The 20,507-nt window shown below is 27.7% G+C and overlaps 1 protein-coding gene across 1 annotated transcript; it reads right to left on the reverse strand.

The window, feature by feature from the left end:
* Positions 1–963: 963 nt before the first annotated feature.
* LOC100202553 (uncharacterized) lies at positions 964–17,913 on the reverse strand. Its single transcript, XM_065794068.1, has 2 exons — positions 17,421–17,913; positions 964–1,538 (listed from the first exon to the last, which is right to left on the reverse strand). Exons 1-2 carry the CDS (start codon positions 17,886–17,888, stop codon positions 1,368–1,370), a joined length of 639 nt encoding a protein of 212 aa, XP_065650140.1. The 5' UTR covers positions 17,889–17,913; the 3' UTR covers positions 964–1,367.
* Between the last annotated feature and the right edge of the window lie 2,594 nt (positions 17,914–20,507).

Here is a 20,507-nt window from a genome sequence, read left to right on the forward strand (position 1 = left end):
TAGGGGATTCAAATACTTTTTGGAATTTTTATTGAGATATAATCAATATGAGTTTTCCATGTCATATATCGTCAAGATAAATTTATAAACTATAAAAACGCTAAATTGACCGAGGAATTTTAAAACGGTATCTTATCTTATTTCTACTTTATCAATGTAAAGTTTAGGTAAATCATTAGGCAAAAAACGTTTTTTTTTTTTGAGGAATGGAAAAGGATCCACTTTGTTATTTCAATATTTAAGGTTAGTTTATAGCATTTAAACCAAGTAGAAATTTGTGTAAGTTCTTTGCTCATATTTAAAAAAAGTTTGTTTATGTCTTTGTTTGATAAAAAATAAATTGGTATCGCCTGCAAACATGATGCTTATAAAGTTCGATGCCTTATTTTGGATTGCTGATGTACACTAAAAAGAGAAGTGTATTAAAGATAGAATCCTGTGGAACATCACATTTTATTTCGATTGTTTTATTTTGAAGACCAATAGTATCAGTTAGAGCCTTGTCAAACCAACGCGACGAGATGTTGATTTAGCTTGTTTATTTTAAAATAGATCAATAAAATAAAATCATCCAGAAACACTATATCAACTAAAAACCCAGTAATAAATTAAAGTTTATTTTAAATTTAATTACCCTGTAATTGAGTGATTCTCATATTTATAATCTGTGAATTTAAATTATCAGTCTGATAATTTAAATTAACCGGCAGATTATAAATATGAGAATTCTCCACCCTCCCCAAATGAGATGATATTAAATTTTAGTCATAACTTTTGAACACTAAGAGAAATGAAAGCAATATATAATTTTAAATCCAAAAAATGAAAAAAAAACTAATAATTTTTTGACCTTAATAGTTTTATGTAGAATAATGTAGAAAAAAAAATTCCCAGTGTTCTTTTATCTCGATTTTTTGTTTCGGACTATTCTCAGTAGAAAAATTTGAAAAAAAATGAAGAGAAAGCAATATATAATTATAATTCCAAAAAAATGGATACATATATATATATACAACAAAGTATAAATTTCAGATCATTAAAATGAAAAAACCATTTTAATTTCCAATATAAATACGAAGACCAAATACAATGTTTCCGTACTTTTAAACAGTTAATTGTTTAAAAAGTTTAATTTCACTTTTAAGCTACATATAATACTTAAGAGTTGAGGATATTTTATATGGATTCGAACAAAATAATTCATTTTAAGTTTACTTCATTTAATTCAAGTTTAATTCATTTTAAGTTTTAAGATACAAAAATGCTTCTAAAGCAAAAAATCCTTTAAAAAATATAAATAAAAACTATACTTTTTTGTGAAATTAAATAGTTTGAAAATAAATATTGCTTTATTCTTGTTTTATAAATTAATAATTAGCGCAACTATTCGGTGGAGCGTCTATTTTGGTTTGATCTTCTGACGAAAGATCCTGATCTTGCGTCGATGGATACACACGATTTTTTATTTCTTTTGGGACAAATTCTTGTGCATTTGGATTCATAGTAAAAACAGCAGCATTGGGGTTAAGAGTAGATTTCTGAAACAAAAATTACTTAATCATATAAAACATATGCGTTGATTACTTTATTACATATATACTGCAGCCGCTTTTTAAAACACCTTAAGGTAAAAAAAAATGAAATTTAATATTTGATATTTACAAAATATATAAAATATTATTTATAAAAAACATTATACTAAGAGTTTCTCCTAATAATTTTTTTAATTGTGTCATTCTCGTAATACGTAATAAGCATATTGCACAGTGGGCCAGATGGTGGAAAAAAGTATTTAAAAAACACTCTCAAAAATGACATTATTATATACCATTTTATAGCTTAAACATCTGGCTTTTATAAAATGTATATATTTCTGCATAACTATCATGTCGTTTGCATTTTTAACTGTTTTTAAAAAAGGTATTTTTTAATTTTTTTAATTTTTTAATTTATTTAATAATATTTTTCGTGTTACTAATAAGCAAAAAAAATTTATTAATATTTAGAGCGTCATTATTTTATTGCATAATTTAATAAAACTAAGTATTATCTATCAAATGGTTTATTGCTAAGTTATTTTGCACGTTATTTATATCAAATAAATTGATTTCTAATGATTGCGTATTTAAAGTACTTTTCTTAGTGAAAACTTCACTTAAATAATAAAATACTTTTGCGCTCCAAGGTCCTCCAGAAATTTGAGACTTGAAATATCTTGTCTAATATGTACATAATCGATATATATTTTACCTATTGTCGACGGATGTCGACTGCGTCTCTATACATAATTTTTATGAGTTGCATGTTTGGGACAGGGGGCCAACATTCTGGTTTTTTTTGTGTTCCCAGGCTCCAATCATTGTAATTTTTCAGCAAAACATCTTTTTTATCACATTAAAATGAACATGTAAATATGTGGAGCTTGTTTCATGTCTGGTTGTCCAAATGTCTCATGAATAATATATTTTTTGTATTTGTAGGATGAAAATGAAATATTTTGATATCTATGAATTCTTAGTGCACAAGCGTAATAATCTACAAATATCTGACTGTGGTATTGAGGGAACACTTATTGAGGCAATGAATTTGGATTGTAACAAGAAGCAATTAGGAACTATACTAGCACATCTAAGAGATAGGTGGCGCAAGTCAGATAGCAACATGACTCAATTTGAAAAAAAGAATGAAAAATGGCTGCAAAGCCATGTTCCTGAAAATATAAATATAACACCAATACCTATTGGAATGCCAATTAAGGCAAACTTTGATGACTACTCTACTAAAACCAAAAAACATAAAGTTAGTCACTTAACTGAAATGTATTCTGCTTCTGCGTTGCAATTTGCTTCAGAAATTAAAAGGAGAAAAGAAAATCCAATTAAAAAAACCTCAAAAAAAGATTTTAGAATGTCTAAAGATGAAGCTCTTTGTCTTCTTTTAGATGCTAAATTAACAAAAACTTCCTACCAAATTATTAGAAATCAAGCAGTTGAAAAGGGATTTGATATATATCCGCCATTTAATGATGTTCGAGATGCAAAGTTGTTATGGTATCCTGCAGATATATCTGTCTCAGATTTTTCAGCTGAAATAAAACTGCAAGCTTTGGTGGATCATACATCAAATAGAATATGCCAGGCACAGTATGATGTCCTTAGCACTGAAGGCACTCCAGATAGTCTTTCTCTGAGATACAAAATAGGCTTTGATGATGCCACAGGACAGTCCATATATAAACAAATATCGCAAGAAACAGTAACAAGAAATTTAAACGATGAGCAGGCACTTTTTATTACTTGCCTAGTACCATTGGACTTGTGTGGCTTTTCAAATGGAAAACTTTACCCAGCTTGGCGAAACCCACGACCATCATCAACAATGTACTGTAGACCTCTGCGTTTTAAATTTGAAAAACGGCAAGGAGGATCTCATTAGGCTTGAGATTTCAAACTTGAAAGATACTGAAGTTGATATAAATAACAAAAAAATCAAAATACATCATATAATACAAATTACTATGATTGATGGAAAAGTTCACACTGCTCTTTCAGATGTTACAAATTCTAGTCAATGCTGTACTATATGTGGGGCAAGTCCCAAAGTACTGAATGATATTGAAAAAATGATTTTGAAAAACGATATGACAGGCAGTTTTTCATATGGTTTATCATCCTTACATGCTTGGATACATTTTTTTGAATGTTTATTACATATTGGATATAAAATAACTTTGAAAAAGTAGCAGGCAAGAACAGTAGAAGATAAATCTAAAGTAAAGGCTCTGAAACAACAAATTCAAAATAGATTTAAAGATGAAATGGGCTTGATAGTTGATGTTCCGAAATCTAGTGGTAGTGGAACATCAAATGATGGAAATACGGCTCGAAGAGCATTTCAAAATGCGGAAAAGTTTGCAGAAATTTTAAATATTGATGTTGAACTGGTTCTAAATTTGCATATTATATTGGCAACAATTTCATGTGGTTTAGACATTGACACTGAAAAAATTGAGGCTTTCTGTTTAAAAACAGCTCGTCTTTACGTTCATCATTTTCCTTGGTACTATATGCCACAATCTCTGCACAAAATTTTAATTCATGGTTCTGAAATTATTAAAACTTTAGCATTACCCATTGGTATGTATTCTGAAGAAGCTCAAGAAGTGCGCAATAAAGACTTTCAAAACTATCGTGAACATTTTGCAAGAAAATCATCTTGTGTGAAAACGAACCAAGATTTGTTAAATCGACTACTGTGTACATCCGATCTATTTATTGCATCTCTGAGAAAGACAGCAGGAAGTAACACCAAAACGAAAAACTTACCACCAGGAGTTATTGACTTATTGATGTCATCCACAGATTATATTAGTTTACAGATGTGTCTTTTGTATTTTTTGTATTTAATCTTAATAATTTTGGAAATGTGTGTACTAATATTAAAGTGTGACTGTAAATTAAAACAAATAGTTATGCTTAATTATATTAGAATCATCAAATTATTTTAATTTGCAAAACAAGTTTAGAAACATTTGGCTAAAAATAACACTTTGGAACTAAGCATAAATATGTATTTCTATACAATCGGGGTTGCTATGGCAATCATCAAAAAACCATGCTTACTTAAATTATAATCATCCAATTACTTTATATACAAATTTTTGAGGCCTATGGATGAAAGGAAAAAAAGTTGACTTTTTTCCAAAAAAAATGGGATTCTGGCCCACTGTGTATTGAGGCGATTTGAAAAACGGCTGCAGTATAGATTAACCAAAACATATTAATTACTTGATAATTGCAAATATGAATTGAATACTCGATTATAACAAGTGCGATGAATACTTGATTATAACATATGCATTGATTAATTGATAAAACACATATACATTAAAAAAAATCGTTTGGTTTAAGATTATAATTCAGACAAATTTTTGTGACAAATCAGAAGTTAAAAAGTTTAGATTGCTTTATAAAAACAAAAACAAAAAAATACTAAGTTATAAAATAACAGTCATAACCATGAATAAAATGGTACTCTTAGGCGCTTAATACATGGAAGGGGACGATTATTAATTTTCGGAAAATTTTTCCTACCCACCCCAATTTTATTAAGACCCCGTCGCCATTGTTATCAACAAATATGAAGCGATTTGGTTTATTTACAACAAAAAATTATGAAGCAATTTGGTTTAATTTGAAAATATAAAGATGGCAGAAAGTTCTAAAGTGCAAAGCAAAAAAACTAGATTAATAAAAGTTTTTAGAGAAAGAAGAAACAGATACAGTAAAGAATGAGACTTAGCTGAATGATTAGTCAAGCGAAAATGAGTTTTAGTTGATAGAACTAGAGATAATAGCTCTTTCGAGCAACGACCATGATAGTATTTGTAGAAAAGAGAAACAGATGCAACTTTATGATGATGGGAAGAGAGGCTCATAACTTGGCAGATAAACCAGATTCAACTACTATTACAATGCATTTTTGGACCTTGTCTAGAAGAGTACCATTATAGGAACCAGCCCAAATATGACAACAATATTCTATACTGGGACAAATAAAAGATTTCTAGAGTTAGAGAAAGGAATCAGAAATGGCAAGTAAGAAAAAGAGAAGCAACCTTAGTAGATGCTAACTTTGTAATTAACTGTGTATATGAGATGCCTATGCAAGAAATAATATAAAAATATTTTGTTAGCCAAAACTAGGAAATAATGAGAAGTAAAGAAAGTGACCTCGTTAAAAATCGAAAAATTCTATTTTTATTTTTATATAAACAATTACGTTATAAATAAGAATTGTAATTTTCTTTTTGTTTATGTGTAATAAAAGGAATTTTTTTAAGGTTAGGGGAAAAGTACAACGTCTTCATAATGAATAAAAGTTCTTCTTATTTGCAATTTTCGAGCCTCTAATGTTAAATTGTTATTATTTTTCAAAGTTTTGGACTTTTGGAAGTTTAAAAAATACTTGCTAAGTTTCAATACAATATGAATAATTTTTAATAAAATGCAGGCATAACAGGCATAAATGCAGGGATCGTTAACAAATTATGTAACACTAAGTTTAGCTAATAAACAAAACAGAAATATATAAAATATTACAGAAATATTACAAAAAAGGAAATAATTATCAACTATTTTAATTTTTTAATTAAAAGCTTATTTAAATTCAAGTTTTTTTTATTAAGAAAACTTTTTAATTAAAGTCTCTTTTTAATTAAAAAACTAAATTAAATTTAAAACAAATGCCATTAACATGTTTTTTTTACAGTAATTGATGATTAAAGTTTTTGTTTAAGGTAAATACGGAAAATAAAGAGATTTTTAACAAAAAAAACTATTTTTTGTAGTTGTAATTTTAGATGGAAATAATTAATATTTAAAAAATGAGAATAAAGTTCTGAATCTACACGAGTACCCGGAAAACTTCTGAAATAAAAAATTTTCACTAATATTAGGACCCATCAAAATTTTTGTGCCTGAGAGAAACCTCAAGAGCTTATTTAAATCCATCATAATTTTTTTTACTTTCCTGTTACAACTAATAGAAAACCATTTGCACCTCAGGAACATCCAAGTTTTTCTTTTGCTTTGAAAATCACTTTACCATTACTTCACTTACTTCCAACTGAGATATCTAAAAATACTTCTGCTCTTTTAATTTTATGTTTATAAAAATCCCTTAACTCTGTTTTCATCACTAAACTTAGTTGGCAACTGCTTGGGCTATTAAACAGTGTTCTGAGTACTATTTATGCTTGAGTCAAGTTCTTCAATCTAATGTAAAAATGAATAAAGTACCAAAAACTATAAAACACAAAAATCCATCATCATCACCAAGTTCTCTAAACCTATCATTCACTAATATTCGTGGTCTTCGAAGTAACTTTCTTCAGTTGAGTCTTATCTCTTGCAAAGCTCACCAGACCTACTTGCTCTTTGTGAGACTAATTTGAGTTCAGCTGTCTTATCTTGTGATCTCAGTGTTGATGGTTATCTTCCTTTAATTCGTCAAGACTCCAATAGTCACACACTTGGCCTGGGCATTTACATTCGTAAAAATTCACCCATTTGTCGAGAAACTAGGTTTGAATCCACAGACTATTCTTTCATGTGCTTTCGTTTAGCACCACTTCACTCTATTGCCTTTCTCTTTGTTCTATATTGCTCTCCTTTATCTCAAGACTGCACTCTTTTTGATGTTATTTCTGATCATATTGACCAAGCCCTCTCTCTTTATCCATCAGCTAATATAGTTATTGTTGGTGACTTTAATGCTCACCACTCTGAATGGCTCAAATAGTCAACTTTCCAACTCACTTTTCTAACAACCCAAATCATTTACTTTCTCTAATCGACTTATGACTTGTTTCTGATCCTAGTCAGTACTCAGTTTCTCCACATTCACCCTTAGGTGCTTCTGATCACAGTTTGATCTCTCTAAAACTAATATCTCATTCTCCTTCATCACCTGAATCCCCTTATTATCGAACCTCTTACAACTACAGTAAAGCTGACTGGGATTCTTTCCGTGATTTTCTTCGTGATGGCCCTTGGGTAGAAATCTTTTGTCTTCATGTCGACAAATGCGCATCTTACATAACTTCGTGGTTCAGGCTGGCATGAAATCTTTTGTTCTCTCTCGACGATTCAAGGTCAAGCCTCACTCTCCTCCATTTTTCTTTTCCTCACACTGTGCTGCTGCAATTGCCAATCGAAACCGTTATTTCCATATTTATCAGCAAAACAGTTCTCCAGAAAACAGACGTCTCTTTATTACTGCTAGAAACCATTGTAGAAAGGTTTTGTTTAACGCCAAAACCCGCTATTCTCAGGTCATGAAATCTTGTATCTCAAAAATTAGGCTCTCATGACTTCTTTGCTTAAAAATTTTATCAATATCATCTCTTGATTCCACTAATTGCGTTCTACCTGATATTGCCAACAAACAGGTTGATCCATTGCTTGAAATTTGTATCACTCCAGCTTCTGTACCTAAAGTGATTTCCTGCCTAGACTCTTCAACAGCTTGTGGCCCAGACAACATACCTGTTATTGTCTTGCAGAAGTGTTCTCCGGAGCTGTCATATATACTGTCAAAACTATTCAACAAGTGCTAATGAGAGTCTTGTTTTCCAGCCTGCTGGAAAGCGGCAACTGTTATCCCTATCTTCAAAATATCTGGAGAGCAATCTGATTCATCTAACTAGTCCCATTAGTCTTCTTCCTATCATAAAAAAGGTTTTTGAATCTTTAATTAACAAACACTTAATTGCTCATCTTGAATCTAATCACTTACTTTCTGACTATCAATATGGATTTCGATCTTCTTGCTCTACAGCTGATTTGCTGACAGTAATAACCAATAGGTTTTATTGTGCATTAGATAAAGGTGGAGAGGCTAAGGCCAACACTCTTGACGTTTCAAAAGCTTTTGGTAAAGTTTGGCATGCTGGTCTTCTCCATAAGATTTCTTCTTATGGTATATCTGGCAACATCTTTAAGATTATCGAATCCTTCCATTCCAATAGTAGTATCAAAGTTGTCCTTAATGAACAGCACTCTTCTTCCTATTCTATAACTTCATGGGTTCCTCAAGGTTCTATCCTTGGCCCTATACTTACATTTGCCTTGGCCCTATATTTACATTAACGATCTTCTAGATATTCTCACATTTAAGGTGGCATTATTTGTTGATGATACTACCATTTATTCTTGTCGTGATAAGAAACCAACTTGGAGGGCATTTGAGCTTGAAAAGAATCTCACTTCTGCTACAGCATGGGGCTCACAGTAGCTGGTGAACTTCAATACAGATAAAACTCAATTTTTTTTCAGCCAATCATTATCGCAATAATTTAGATTTTACTATATTTATGAACGGTGATGTAATCGATGAGTCATCTACTCTTCATCTTCTAGAATTAACTCTTACTTCCAATCTTTCTTGGAAACCATAAATCAAATCTGTTGCAAAATTAGCATCTGCTAAGGTTGCATCTCTTTATCGAGCTCAACACTTTCTTACTTTGGATTCTATTCTCTATCTCTATAAATCTCAAATCCGGCCTTGTATGGAATACTGTTGCCATATCTGGGGCAGATCTTCTAATGATGCTCTTTCTCTTTTAGACAAGGTGCAAAAACGCATTGTAAACATAGTTGGACCTGCTCTTGCAGCTAACCTCCAACCATTATCACATTGTTGTAATGTTGCTTCTCTTTCTTTTTTCTACAAATACTATAATGGGCACTGCTCTAAAGAGCTAGCCTCTCTTGTGCCATCTACTAAAATTCATTCTTGTTACTCGTCATTCAATTAAGTCTCACCCTTTTTCTGTGAATGCTCCTAAGTCAGGCCTTGTTAATAAGCGTTACGCAGCTCGCATTTTGCCTGCAAAAAGGCGATTTGCCTATGCGTTCAGCAGTTTTGCACTATGCAAAAACTTTTATCTTTTGAATACTTAAATTATCTTATGATGTTAACGTTTATTCAGAAGAAAGATAGTCGTAAGTAAAAGCAATTAACTGCAATTGCAAACTAATAGATTTTTTGTTAAAGAAACAGTTTGTTTAATAATTTTTTTATTGTTGTTAAAAATTAGTAAAAAAAAATAAACTGTTTCAAGTTTTATCTTAAGGAATTAAATATATAAATACCTTTTAAATATAAAAATTATTTTGTGATAATTGTTTTAAAAAAGCATGATTTATTTTGATGTAAATACTTTATTAATAAGATATTTTGTTTATTGTTAATTCAATAACGTAAAGTTTTAATGACGTTCTTTTAATTTTTGAAAATAAATTATGATCACGAATATGTTATCTGTAACTGATAAATAATAAAAAAAACTCTTTATTGTTTAAAAACATTAAAAAGAGTTCACAAAATAAATAAGAATTAAATTTATTAACAGTTAATAAAGTAACCAAAAACCAACTGAAAAATTATAAGAAAATAAACATATATTATTTTACGTTTTATGAAAAAACTTATTTTTTTCAAAATAAAATTTAGTTCATATTTGAAAAAAATAATAAAAATGATTTTTCAAATAGGAACTTAGATTTTGTTTGTAGCTTTTTTTATAGTGAGAAAAAAACAACTGTTTGTATGATTTTTAACGCGTTAATAAAATAACTTCAATTACAATTCGGTACTTGAAAAGACACTAGTGACACAATTTAACTTCTAACAATACAAAATATATTTGTATACAAAATTTTATTATAATTTTTATTATCATTAAAAATTTTGATTATAACTTTAATATTTCAATTCAATTAATAAATCAACAGAAAAAAATACAAAAATAAAGCATACAGTACGACGTATTATTAAAAAAAAAACAACCACAAATCACAACAGTCTGAAATTTAGCAGTGATCAAATATTTTAAATTAAAGGAATCACTATAAGATATAAAATACTTTTATATCTTATTAAAATCTTATTCAATATTTTCTTACAAATCAAATACAACTATCAATTAAATGCTAGTAAATCTCTAACGCAATTATGTATATAAAATTAAAGGCTAAGGAGTTTAAAAATATATAAAAACTAATTTATACTCCTTGTTAGTTATTTTACAACAAAACAAAAAAAAAACTCTAATAACTTGTTAACTTTAAATTAAAAAAAAAAATCTTTTTATTATTCTTTTTATTTTAAATTAATTAATTTTTAAAATTTAAAATTTTAAAATAAATAATTCCACAAAGATTCCCCCTAAACAATAATAGATTTTAATGTTTTATACCAATCTCAAATAGTTTTAGTATAATTTTTTAATTAGGAATTGTCTATATATTAAGCAGCACTTATTTAAAAAACAGAAGTAGGAGATGTTAAGCAATTTTCATTATACATAATGCGCTATTTTGATTTTTTATTTAACTTAAAGCTCTGCTTGGGAAACCTTATGATCTTTTTTATTTTGATTAGTGAAATTTAGCGTTGCGTAATTTATGAACAATCACTTAATTGATTTTTAAATTACTGCACAAATTTTTTTGACCTTTAGTAACTATCAATATTTTCCTATAACTTTTTAATATTATATATATACTTTTTATTTTAATTAAAAATGTGTTTAAACAATTTTAAAATTTTAGTTTTAAAATACTCAAGTATTTAAAAACTTAAATATTTAAAAACTTTTCCATATAATTAGGCTTGCTAAACGTCTGGCTTTTACAAAGAAGAATACAGCGCCAAACCTGTAAAAATAAATATTTTTTACTGTGTTCTCCTTCGTAAAAGCTGGACATTTGGTAACCTTACATATAATGATAGTGTTTTTATCGACAGTCATCAATTAAAAAGTTGTTTTTTGCTATTTGAAAAGTGGAAATCGTCAAAAATGTTTTGTTAAAAATTAAATACTACTTAGCATTATTTTTTTACATTTATAAATTAAATGAAAATAAAAAACAATATATCTAATAATTTATTTAAACCTTTGAAAACAGTGTTTAAAAGTGACATACAAAATTAAAATAGATCAAAGTTTCAATGAATAAATTTAATAATTTATTCATTAAAACCCTAATTCCAAACAATTGTCTTTTGTTCTTGTTTTCTCTCCACTATATCCAACAAAGAAGAGAAGCGATTTAAAAATAAAAACTTAAGAAGATTGCTCAGAATGAAACAAGTTGAATAATTAAATACTCCTGCTATGAACATAACTAAGCAAAAACAAAAAATTTATTTTGATTCAACTTTATTTGTATCTAAAAAATGTTAATTATATCTACTCTTTTAAAAGTCCGAATGCAATGACATTTTTTTTACTAAAGAGGCGACACAAAGAAAATCCCAATTTTGCAAAAACACTGTATAAACTTTTTTTCTGGCTAACACCCTGGTTATTGCAAATAGTGATTCACTAATAAAACGCAATGACTTATATAAGGTATTGAAAAAATCAAAAAAATAATAATAGAAATAAATTAACCACATAATAAAAGTAGAATTTCACAAAATTTCATATAGCAGCACCCATGAAAGACATAAAACAGAGGTAAGATACAGGTAAAATAATTAATATAATGTGCTCACATGCACAAATAAAAACTATAAGATGTACATATATACAAAAAAAGGTTTTAAAGGTAAAGAAGTTAAGTGTAACATTTTAGGTAGAAAGATCATTAATGCATGATTTGTTTACTTAATACAGGGTTCGAATTAAGTGATTGCAAATTGCAATATCTGGAAATGCTTCAGTTCTTTTAATTTTTAGCTTTTTAAAAACTGTAAAACTCTGTTTTGATCACTTAACTTGATAGCTATTTTTCAATAAATAAATATTTATATTAATCTTGTATAAAATATGCAAGATTAATATAAAATACAAGGTATAAAATCTTATTTTAAAACCATATTATTACTATTATTTTTATTATTATTTAAGACTATAATTTAAACTTTATTATTTTAACTCATCAGATTAAACTAGAAAAAAGCACAAGAAAGTACGATATAATTATTAAAATACAACCAATCACAACAATCTACAGGAATTAAGTGGTGATCAAGTATTTAAAATAAAATTGTTAAACAAAATATAAAATACTTTTATATTTTCTTATAAACTATATCATAATTCGTAAGCTCACAACTCTTTCACAGATATGTATACAAAATCAGGCTTGGTCGGGAACTGGGAGCAACCGCTGATTTGATGATTGATTACTGACCACGGAAATAATATTTAGTTGCAAAAAACTGGCCAGGTTTTGTAGTCCTTTTGACAACATTTAAGTTTATGTATGTTTGTAAAACAAAAAATTTTTGTTTTCGGACATACATGGAAACATACATAAACTTGAATGTTCTTAAAACATCTGGTGCGAATAAAAAGAATATTCGCGAACACTAAAAACTCGCCAAATCCATGAACAAACTAATTCTATTGGTTCAAAAAATACACTGACTAAGCGAAATAAATATCTAGAGTTTTCTGTTGATTTGTTTTAAAAATCGTATTATTCGAAATTTGCTGAGTTTCGATACCTCTAGCATAAATTGTTTTAAGAATATACTATCGAACGAACTATTACTTTAATACTATGGCTCATACTCAGAGCCACATTTGCAAAGTCAAAAATTTTTTAAACTAATATTATTTGTTTACAAAAATAAATGTTTTAATTAAATATATATTTTATAAATTGTCAAAATTTTGAAAGTTTGTTATGTATTATTGATTTTTATTAGTATATTCTAATTTTTTATTTAAAAAGTATGTATTTTTTATGTAAATGTAATTTTGTGTATCTTTTTTATTCTTATGTAATCTTTTAAAGCGATTTTTTACAATTTATTTTGTAAACAAAAAGACTTTCAACAATAATTGCGTTTTCAATGAAATAGTTATTAATCATCGAAGTTAATAAAACTAATTATCAAATAATGAAGTTTCTGGTTACTAAACACAAACATGCATACAAAGTAACTCGCGCTATATATATATTTAGAAAGTTATTAAATATAAAGAAAAAATTTTAAGTTCTTAGATATTGGTTTACTAGCTCTAAATATTTTCGCTTTAATTGCTATCTTTTTTTTCTGTTTTAAATACTAATTAAAATTAAAAAGCCCACTCACTAAACATCAGCGATATTGTAAATCAGTTTCGCTCCCTCTTTATAAAGTATTTTTAACCTTTTTAGTTGATCTCTATCTAATTAATTTAATTTCTACAGTAACTCAATGATTTAATTATTTGATTTGTTTATCTTAGTAAGAAAAATTGTTTCAAATATGTTAAAATTTTCACGCGAAACAAAATTGCCAAATAAAAAATTAACTTTTTATTTATAAAATAATTTAACTTAAAACTAAAGCTAGCGTTAGTTTTATTAGAATCTTGTTAGACATTTTGGGGCCAGCGGCTATTTTTATATTGGAGGCCTTTTCATGTGCCACAGCGTAAAAATTATTAAAAAAATTTTTCTTGACTATTTTGAGGCCCCAAACATTGCGGGGAAATGAGAGTATATAAATAAAATCTGTATTAAACTCTTTAATAAATAAAAGAACATTTGTTTCCTTATTAAGCAATCGTAAGATGTTACTTTGTATAAAAAATGTCGCTTAATTTTATAAAAAATTTTTAAATTTTTAAAAGAGCAATGTTTCGAAAATATTTGTTTTAATCGTAGTTTATTTTGCTCTAAGCTTTTTCCCGTTAGATATTTTCTTTTTCTAGTTTATTTTTTTTTGTAATAGTCTCTCATCGGTCCAATAAATCCTTTTTGCGTTTTTTTTTCTTTGTTTTTTGAAATGTTTTTAAAATGACTAAAAAATCTGGCCAGTTTTTCGCAACTAAATATTATTTCCGTGGTCAGTTATCGAGAAAGATTGCTCCCGCTTCCCGACCAAGCCTGCAAAATTAAAGATAGAGGAGTTTTAAAATATGTAAAAAAAAATTTAAACTTTTTATAGTTATATTACAACAAAACGAAAAAACTCTAATTAATTATTTTAAAATATATCTTTATTATTATTATTTTGTTATCAAAATTAGTTTTAATTTAAAACATTTAAATTTTTAAATTAATAATTCCTGAAAACTTCCCTCTAAACAAAAATCGATTTAATGTTTCATACAATACCCAAATAGCTTTAGCATAATTTTGTATTAGTTGATTTTGAAATAACTGCTCCAATTTTTCAGACCTTTAGTAATAATTATCTTTTCATTTTAATTCTTTTTTTTTTTAATTTATAAATTAACAGGGGTAAAAAAAAAATAATTAAAAATGTATGTGAATGTGTGTAAGCTTTGACTGTTATTATTTTTGCTGTAGTAAATTTATTGTTTTGTTTTTTCATTGTTTTTTGCAATATAATGAATAGACCATTTTATTAAAACAGTCTTCACGGTTTTTAATAAATCAAGAATTTAATGACCAGAAATATTTCCAGATACTGCTTTTTACAATCACTTAATTCAAGCCTCGTAATACTAAATTAAAGTGCCAAAATATATAAAGACATACAATTTTATTTGTTATATATATAAATAATATATTATAAACATTAAATCTTATTTTTATCAAACAATTTAACTTTAAACAAAAGATTAAATCTTTTTATTTTAAGTTCTTTATATTTTGAATAATATTAATTTATAAAGATGAGAAAATATAAGATATTTAAATAGTATTAATTTATATTATGTAATAATTATTCCAATCATTAACAATACATTATGTAACAGTGAAACTATTTGTGTTTTACTGCTGAATTTTTTCATTAAAAAAAAAGTTTTTTATGCAACTATTTGTACTTTTTTTTACTAGCAATCATTTTTACTAGCAATCATTTTTACTAGCAATCATTTTTACTCAATTTGTATGTCTCTAATTTTATAGATACTCTAGAAAAAAAAAATTAACCCTTTGCAGAAAATGCAATGATGAAGCTGCATAGCTGGAGCTTATGCAGCAGTTTTCTGAAAACCATACCATTTATTTAATTTAATAACAGTATTGTACACCATCTATTTATGCAAGATCAGTTAACTACAATCAAACATTATGATTCTGAACTCTTGAAAAGAGATGTAGTTTTAGTTTAGTTTTTAACAGTATTTATTTACTGATATTTAATATCTATTGCAACAAATCCACAAGAGATACACTTATTTTCAGCTTGAATTTAGTTTAAATGTAACACACTAGACAGCTAGAACACAAGATACTAACATCAGCATACAACCACACCCATTTCTTGGAATTAAAAAAAAAACAGAACAAGATCAAGCCAACATACATAAAAACTAATGATAATAAAATACAATAGGTATATCAATCAGCATAATCTCAAATAAAATTGTGTAAACTATCTTCAGGAAAAAAACCTTATCCACACAGTATTTATTCTTGACCAAAGCATTACTTTTTACAAATAGTAAAAATAAGGACATTCAAACAAAATATTCAAAACCAAGCTAGGGTCCAAATTATGGTCACTAATGTTGATTTCAATTAAATTATAAGCATATCTAAACAGAGGTATGTATATAATTTAAATCACTCAAGTTCAAAATATCTACTCAGTCCCAGGGCCAACGATAAGGATTTTGAGGTGGGAGGGGGAAGCACAATTGTTAATTTTTAAAAAAAAAGTTTTCTATATTCTATAATAGATAAAAAATAAAAAGCGAGGAGGTGGAGGAAAGCATGCACCCTAGCCCCCTGTGGCATCGACCAAGAGTCCTTAGAACGATCATAAACTTATATATAATAATAAATTAAATAAACTAACTCAATATGGTTTAAATAAATTTAAATATAATAAATTAAATAAACTTACTCAATACGGTTTAAATTACTAAAAAAAATAACATAGCCTATAGCAAAAATAGTTCAAAATAAACCCTGTTTATCAATAACCTATTTGAAATCAATTCATTAGATTAGTGACCAAATGGTGTAAACCAGTGGTATAAACCAGTGGTGTGAACAAAAACTCTGATTCTGCAAACAATTCAATTTTTAATTATTTTATTCAAAAAATTAAAGCTACCAAACAATTCAATTTAATTAATTGTTAGTGATGAAAGTCCTTTTATCTTTATCTTAATATATCTTAAACCCCATCCCCCCCCCCATACCTTATCTTGATCCCCATCACCAACTATCTACAACTGTAATCCTCTTGTAAAGAGAAAAAAAATCTTTAGTTTTTAGCACTAACAAATACATTACAAAATATACATTAGAAAAAAGTTTTAATTTAATCACACTTGAATTAAAACTTTGCAAGATTCAAAAATAACAGTTTTTCATTCTGACAGAATTTTATCATATAAGATAAAAAGTAGGATTTATATATATACCTACAAGATAAGATGTAAAAAGTGGATTTAATAGATGAACCAAATTACTTTTATTGACATTCACCATTTTTCATCCAAACAAACTTTTAAGTTTAATTATATAAAAAATATATACATAGTTAAATATTATATATGAAAATTACAATCTATTCCTTTGATATTGTACAAACATTCTCATATTAATAATAATATAAATAATAATAACAACAATAATAATAATAACAATAATAATATAAATTACAATAAAAGTAATGATAATATTAATATAAATAACAATAATAATTACAATTTTAATTATAAGAATATGATGATGATGATGATGATGATGATGATGATGATGATGATGATGATGATGATGATGATGATGATGATGATAATGATCTAAATGCTCTTTCAACATTAGAAAAAGTATATGATCTAGATTTTAAATCATATATTAGGTAACTTTTAAAGTTTTTAAGGTTTTAAAGTTTTTAGATAATTTGTATCTTTTAAAAAAACCACTAAGTTAATAATACAAAATAATACTACATTATATAACATATATTAAATTCAATACCTTTAATATAGTAGTAGGAGTTTCTTGAACATAATGGCTATGATATAAAAGTTCTGGTTCGTAAGGTGACGGCGTAATATACATGTTATTTATTTCTGGTATAAGTTGTTGGTCATTATAATAATAATGAGGCGAGTTTTGAAGTTGATAACCGTGCTCAGTAAAGTTATTTATATAAGGAGGATACACTTCAGTATAAGTTTCGCCATGATTCTGATTATGTTGATAGTAAACGGTTTGTTCTTCTTCTTCGTCTAAAAGTTGCTCTATACACGACATAATAAACTGCTCTTCGTGAAACTCTTCTTCTATTTCTGCTTCGATTTCTCGATCAAACTCTTCCATTTCTCCCATCCATAAATATTCAGCAAAAGGGTCAGATTCCTTGTGTTCATCATCAGCCATTGTTAGAGTTACCATCCTTTGATTAAGTACAGATTTTTTCGTCGGATTTTTCGAGAAAAGCATGAGCCAGTGATATTATGAACAAATCGGTACGGAATCGAAATAACCAATAAAACAGTAAGCAATTTCGTACCCAATTCTAAAATTAAAAGGCAGTGTGATAGCTCAAGTACATAAATAAACATTTTCAAGACATTTTGCATATCTTGCCATTGACTTCTTTTTTGCATCATTTTTTCTTAACCTCGAGCATTTTTTCACATATATTATGGTAGGTCGATTTTAATTCCGTTTATTGCGTAATATTGCAGTAGTTGGAGACAGTTAAAATATGTTAGCTTCAAAATTTGAGAGGTTTTGGATGAAGAATCGTTTGTGGGTTTAATTTTGAGGAATTGTAGGCAGGGCCGCCCCGAATGGGGGGTGTAGGGTTGTTTCCCCCCCCCCCCACCCCTAAAGCTCTCATGTAAGCATTTGAGTTGACACATGGAGCAAAAAATACATATAACACCTCCCCCCCTTCCCCCACACATACACCTCCATCACGGAAAACCTCTTAGGGACGGCCCTGTTTATAGGATTTTTCGAAACAAAAAAAAAATCTTAAAAAGCGTTTTACGCGAAAATTGAAGTTTTAAATATATTCATATTTAAATGTTTTTAATATTATTAGCAATAATATTAAAAACATTTGAATATGAATATATTTAAATATTCATATTAGAATGATTTAAATCTACAATTCTTTATAACAATTAAGCCAAGTTTATAACCACTTGTAATACTGTTTAAAGACTTAAATAGTGAAACTTTTACTCTTATATTTATATAAGAATATCAAAAAAAGCATTAATTTCAAAATTTGAAACATTTTAAACAGAGATATATATTTTTAGAAAAACATTTTCAATTGAAAAATATCATCATAAGAATGGGAATAATGTCCTTTTGAAATATATGTTCTGCGCATCTGCCTAGTAATTTGTAGCTATGTCGATTCTCGATACCATAAACATATTGGGATGCTTTCGACTTTCTCAACACTCTGGGAGTAAGATGAAAAGTCAGGAATTTCATGTTTAACATCATTGTCAATCATATATTGGATTTGCTCAATTGAAAATTTTGTGTTGTAGGGGGCTCCGTAACTTTTGTAATGCTGATGTCAACCAACTCAAACCAAAGATTATCATTAAAATTAATTTTCGGAATTTTTTTTAAATTAACTTTTAAATTTTCGTTGTTTACTCTGTAAATATAAACCAAAGCCAATTACCACATAATGTAATTTTCTTTTCAAAACTTTATTTAGAGTTAACTATAAAAAAATACCTTAGCCTGAGAACCAGTAGGATTTAAAAACCAAAGTTTCGTATCTTGTTGTCATTATCTTTAAGTATGTCATATGGTATATTCTCAGGTTTTAGACACAATGCATTGTTTTTAGTGTGTTTAATTTTAATAATAAGTTTAACATCGTCAAAGGGGAGATTATTTATTCTCGTAATAGAAGAAAAAAAAGGCGTGGGGTTCGTGGAATTTTGAAGATTTTTTTATTACGAACCATGCTGGAGCGTAAACCTACACAATAAAATACACCAGTTTTTTTAAAGAAATGGTTGGTAGATTGTCTCTAGTATATAAACAGAGAAGGCGAATGGCTAGAGTTAACCACCTTGCATGGTTAAGTGGTCTAAGTTATTAGGCGGCCCTTTTGCAATGTTCAATTAAAAGTCTTTGATCGCAACTAAGGTCTATTAGTATTTATTCTGGAATATATCCATCTACTATTGGGTTTTCATGCTCAAACAAAACTTGATTTCTAACCTGAATATTTTTAGCGCATCTTTTGCCAAGTAGACCACTAAAGCTTCTTGGCCCAGTTGTGTCCCCATCAAGTTTTATAAAAAGACCTCGTAACGGATATTCGTTTTGATGTAATTCGCATCCAATTAGCTATAGTCATCTTTTTAAAAATTCTTCTAGCTTTACCACTAAACCACTTATTGGTCCAGTATTGGTAGCAGTATTATCAAGAATCCAATAGGATTATTTATTGGTTTCCATTCATCTTCATCCTAAAAAAAGTAATGAAATAAAATGCTTTTTATTTCATCTACTACAAATATTTAATGTAGTTATAAAACATTTACTTCCGTATTGGACAAAACACTTGTTTCGTCAATTAAGTTTACATGTGGTATGAGAGATTCATCTTTATCAAATAACTTATGAGATATTTTTATCGTTTTTTATCAAGTCTTTGAACCTTTTTGATAGATAATCTATCAATGGAAGAAAGTTGATATGCACCTTTTGGATCAATTTTTTACCTCTGATCACGAAGATAAGCTCTGTATTCAAGAAGTATTTTATTACTTTGAGAGCAAAGACATACAATATGTTCTTCAATACAATATTCTTTATAACAAAAAACTTTTCTGTCACTACAGGGAAACACATATAATAAACAGGAACACGCAAAAATATCAAAGAGTTTGTCCAAGTTTGCATCGAGATTTCTTTTAGCGCTTGCTTTTCCGTGCTTGCGATTAATGTTCTTAACAAATACAAGAAGATCTTTAACTTTCCAAATAATAGATTTGTCTGTTATAAGAGGTAAACTTGGGTTTACTGTAGACCAAATTGATTTTATATTATTGCTAATTTGCTGAGTCACAA

Source organism: Hydra vulgaris, chromosome 03 (genome assembly GCF_038396675.1).
Source record: "Hydra vulgaris chromosome 03, alternate assembly HydraT2T_AEP".
NCBI lineage: Eukaryota > Metazoa > Cnidaria > Hydrozoa > Anthoathecata > Hydridae > Hydra > Hydra vulgaris.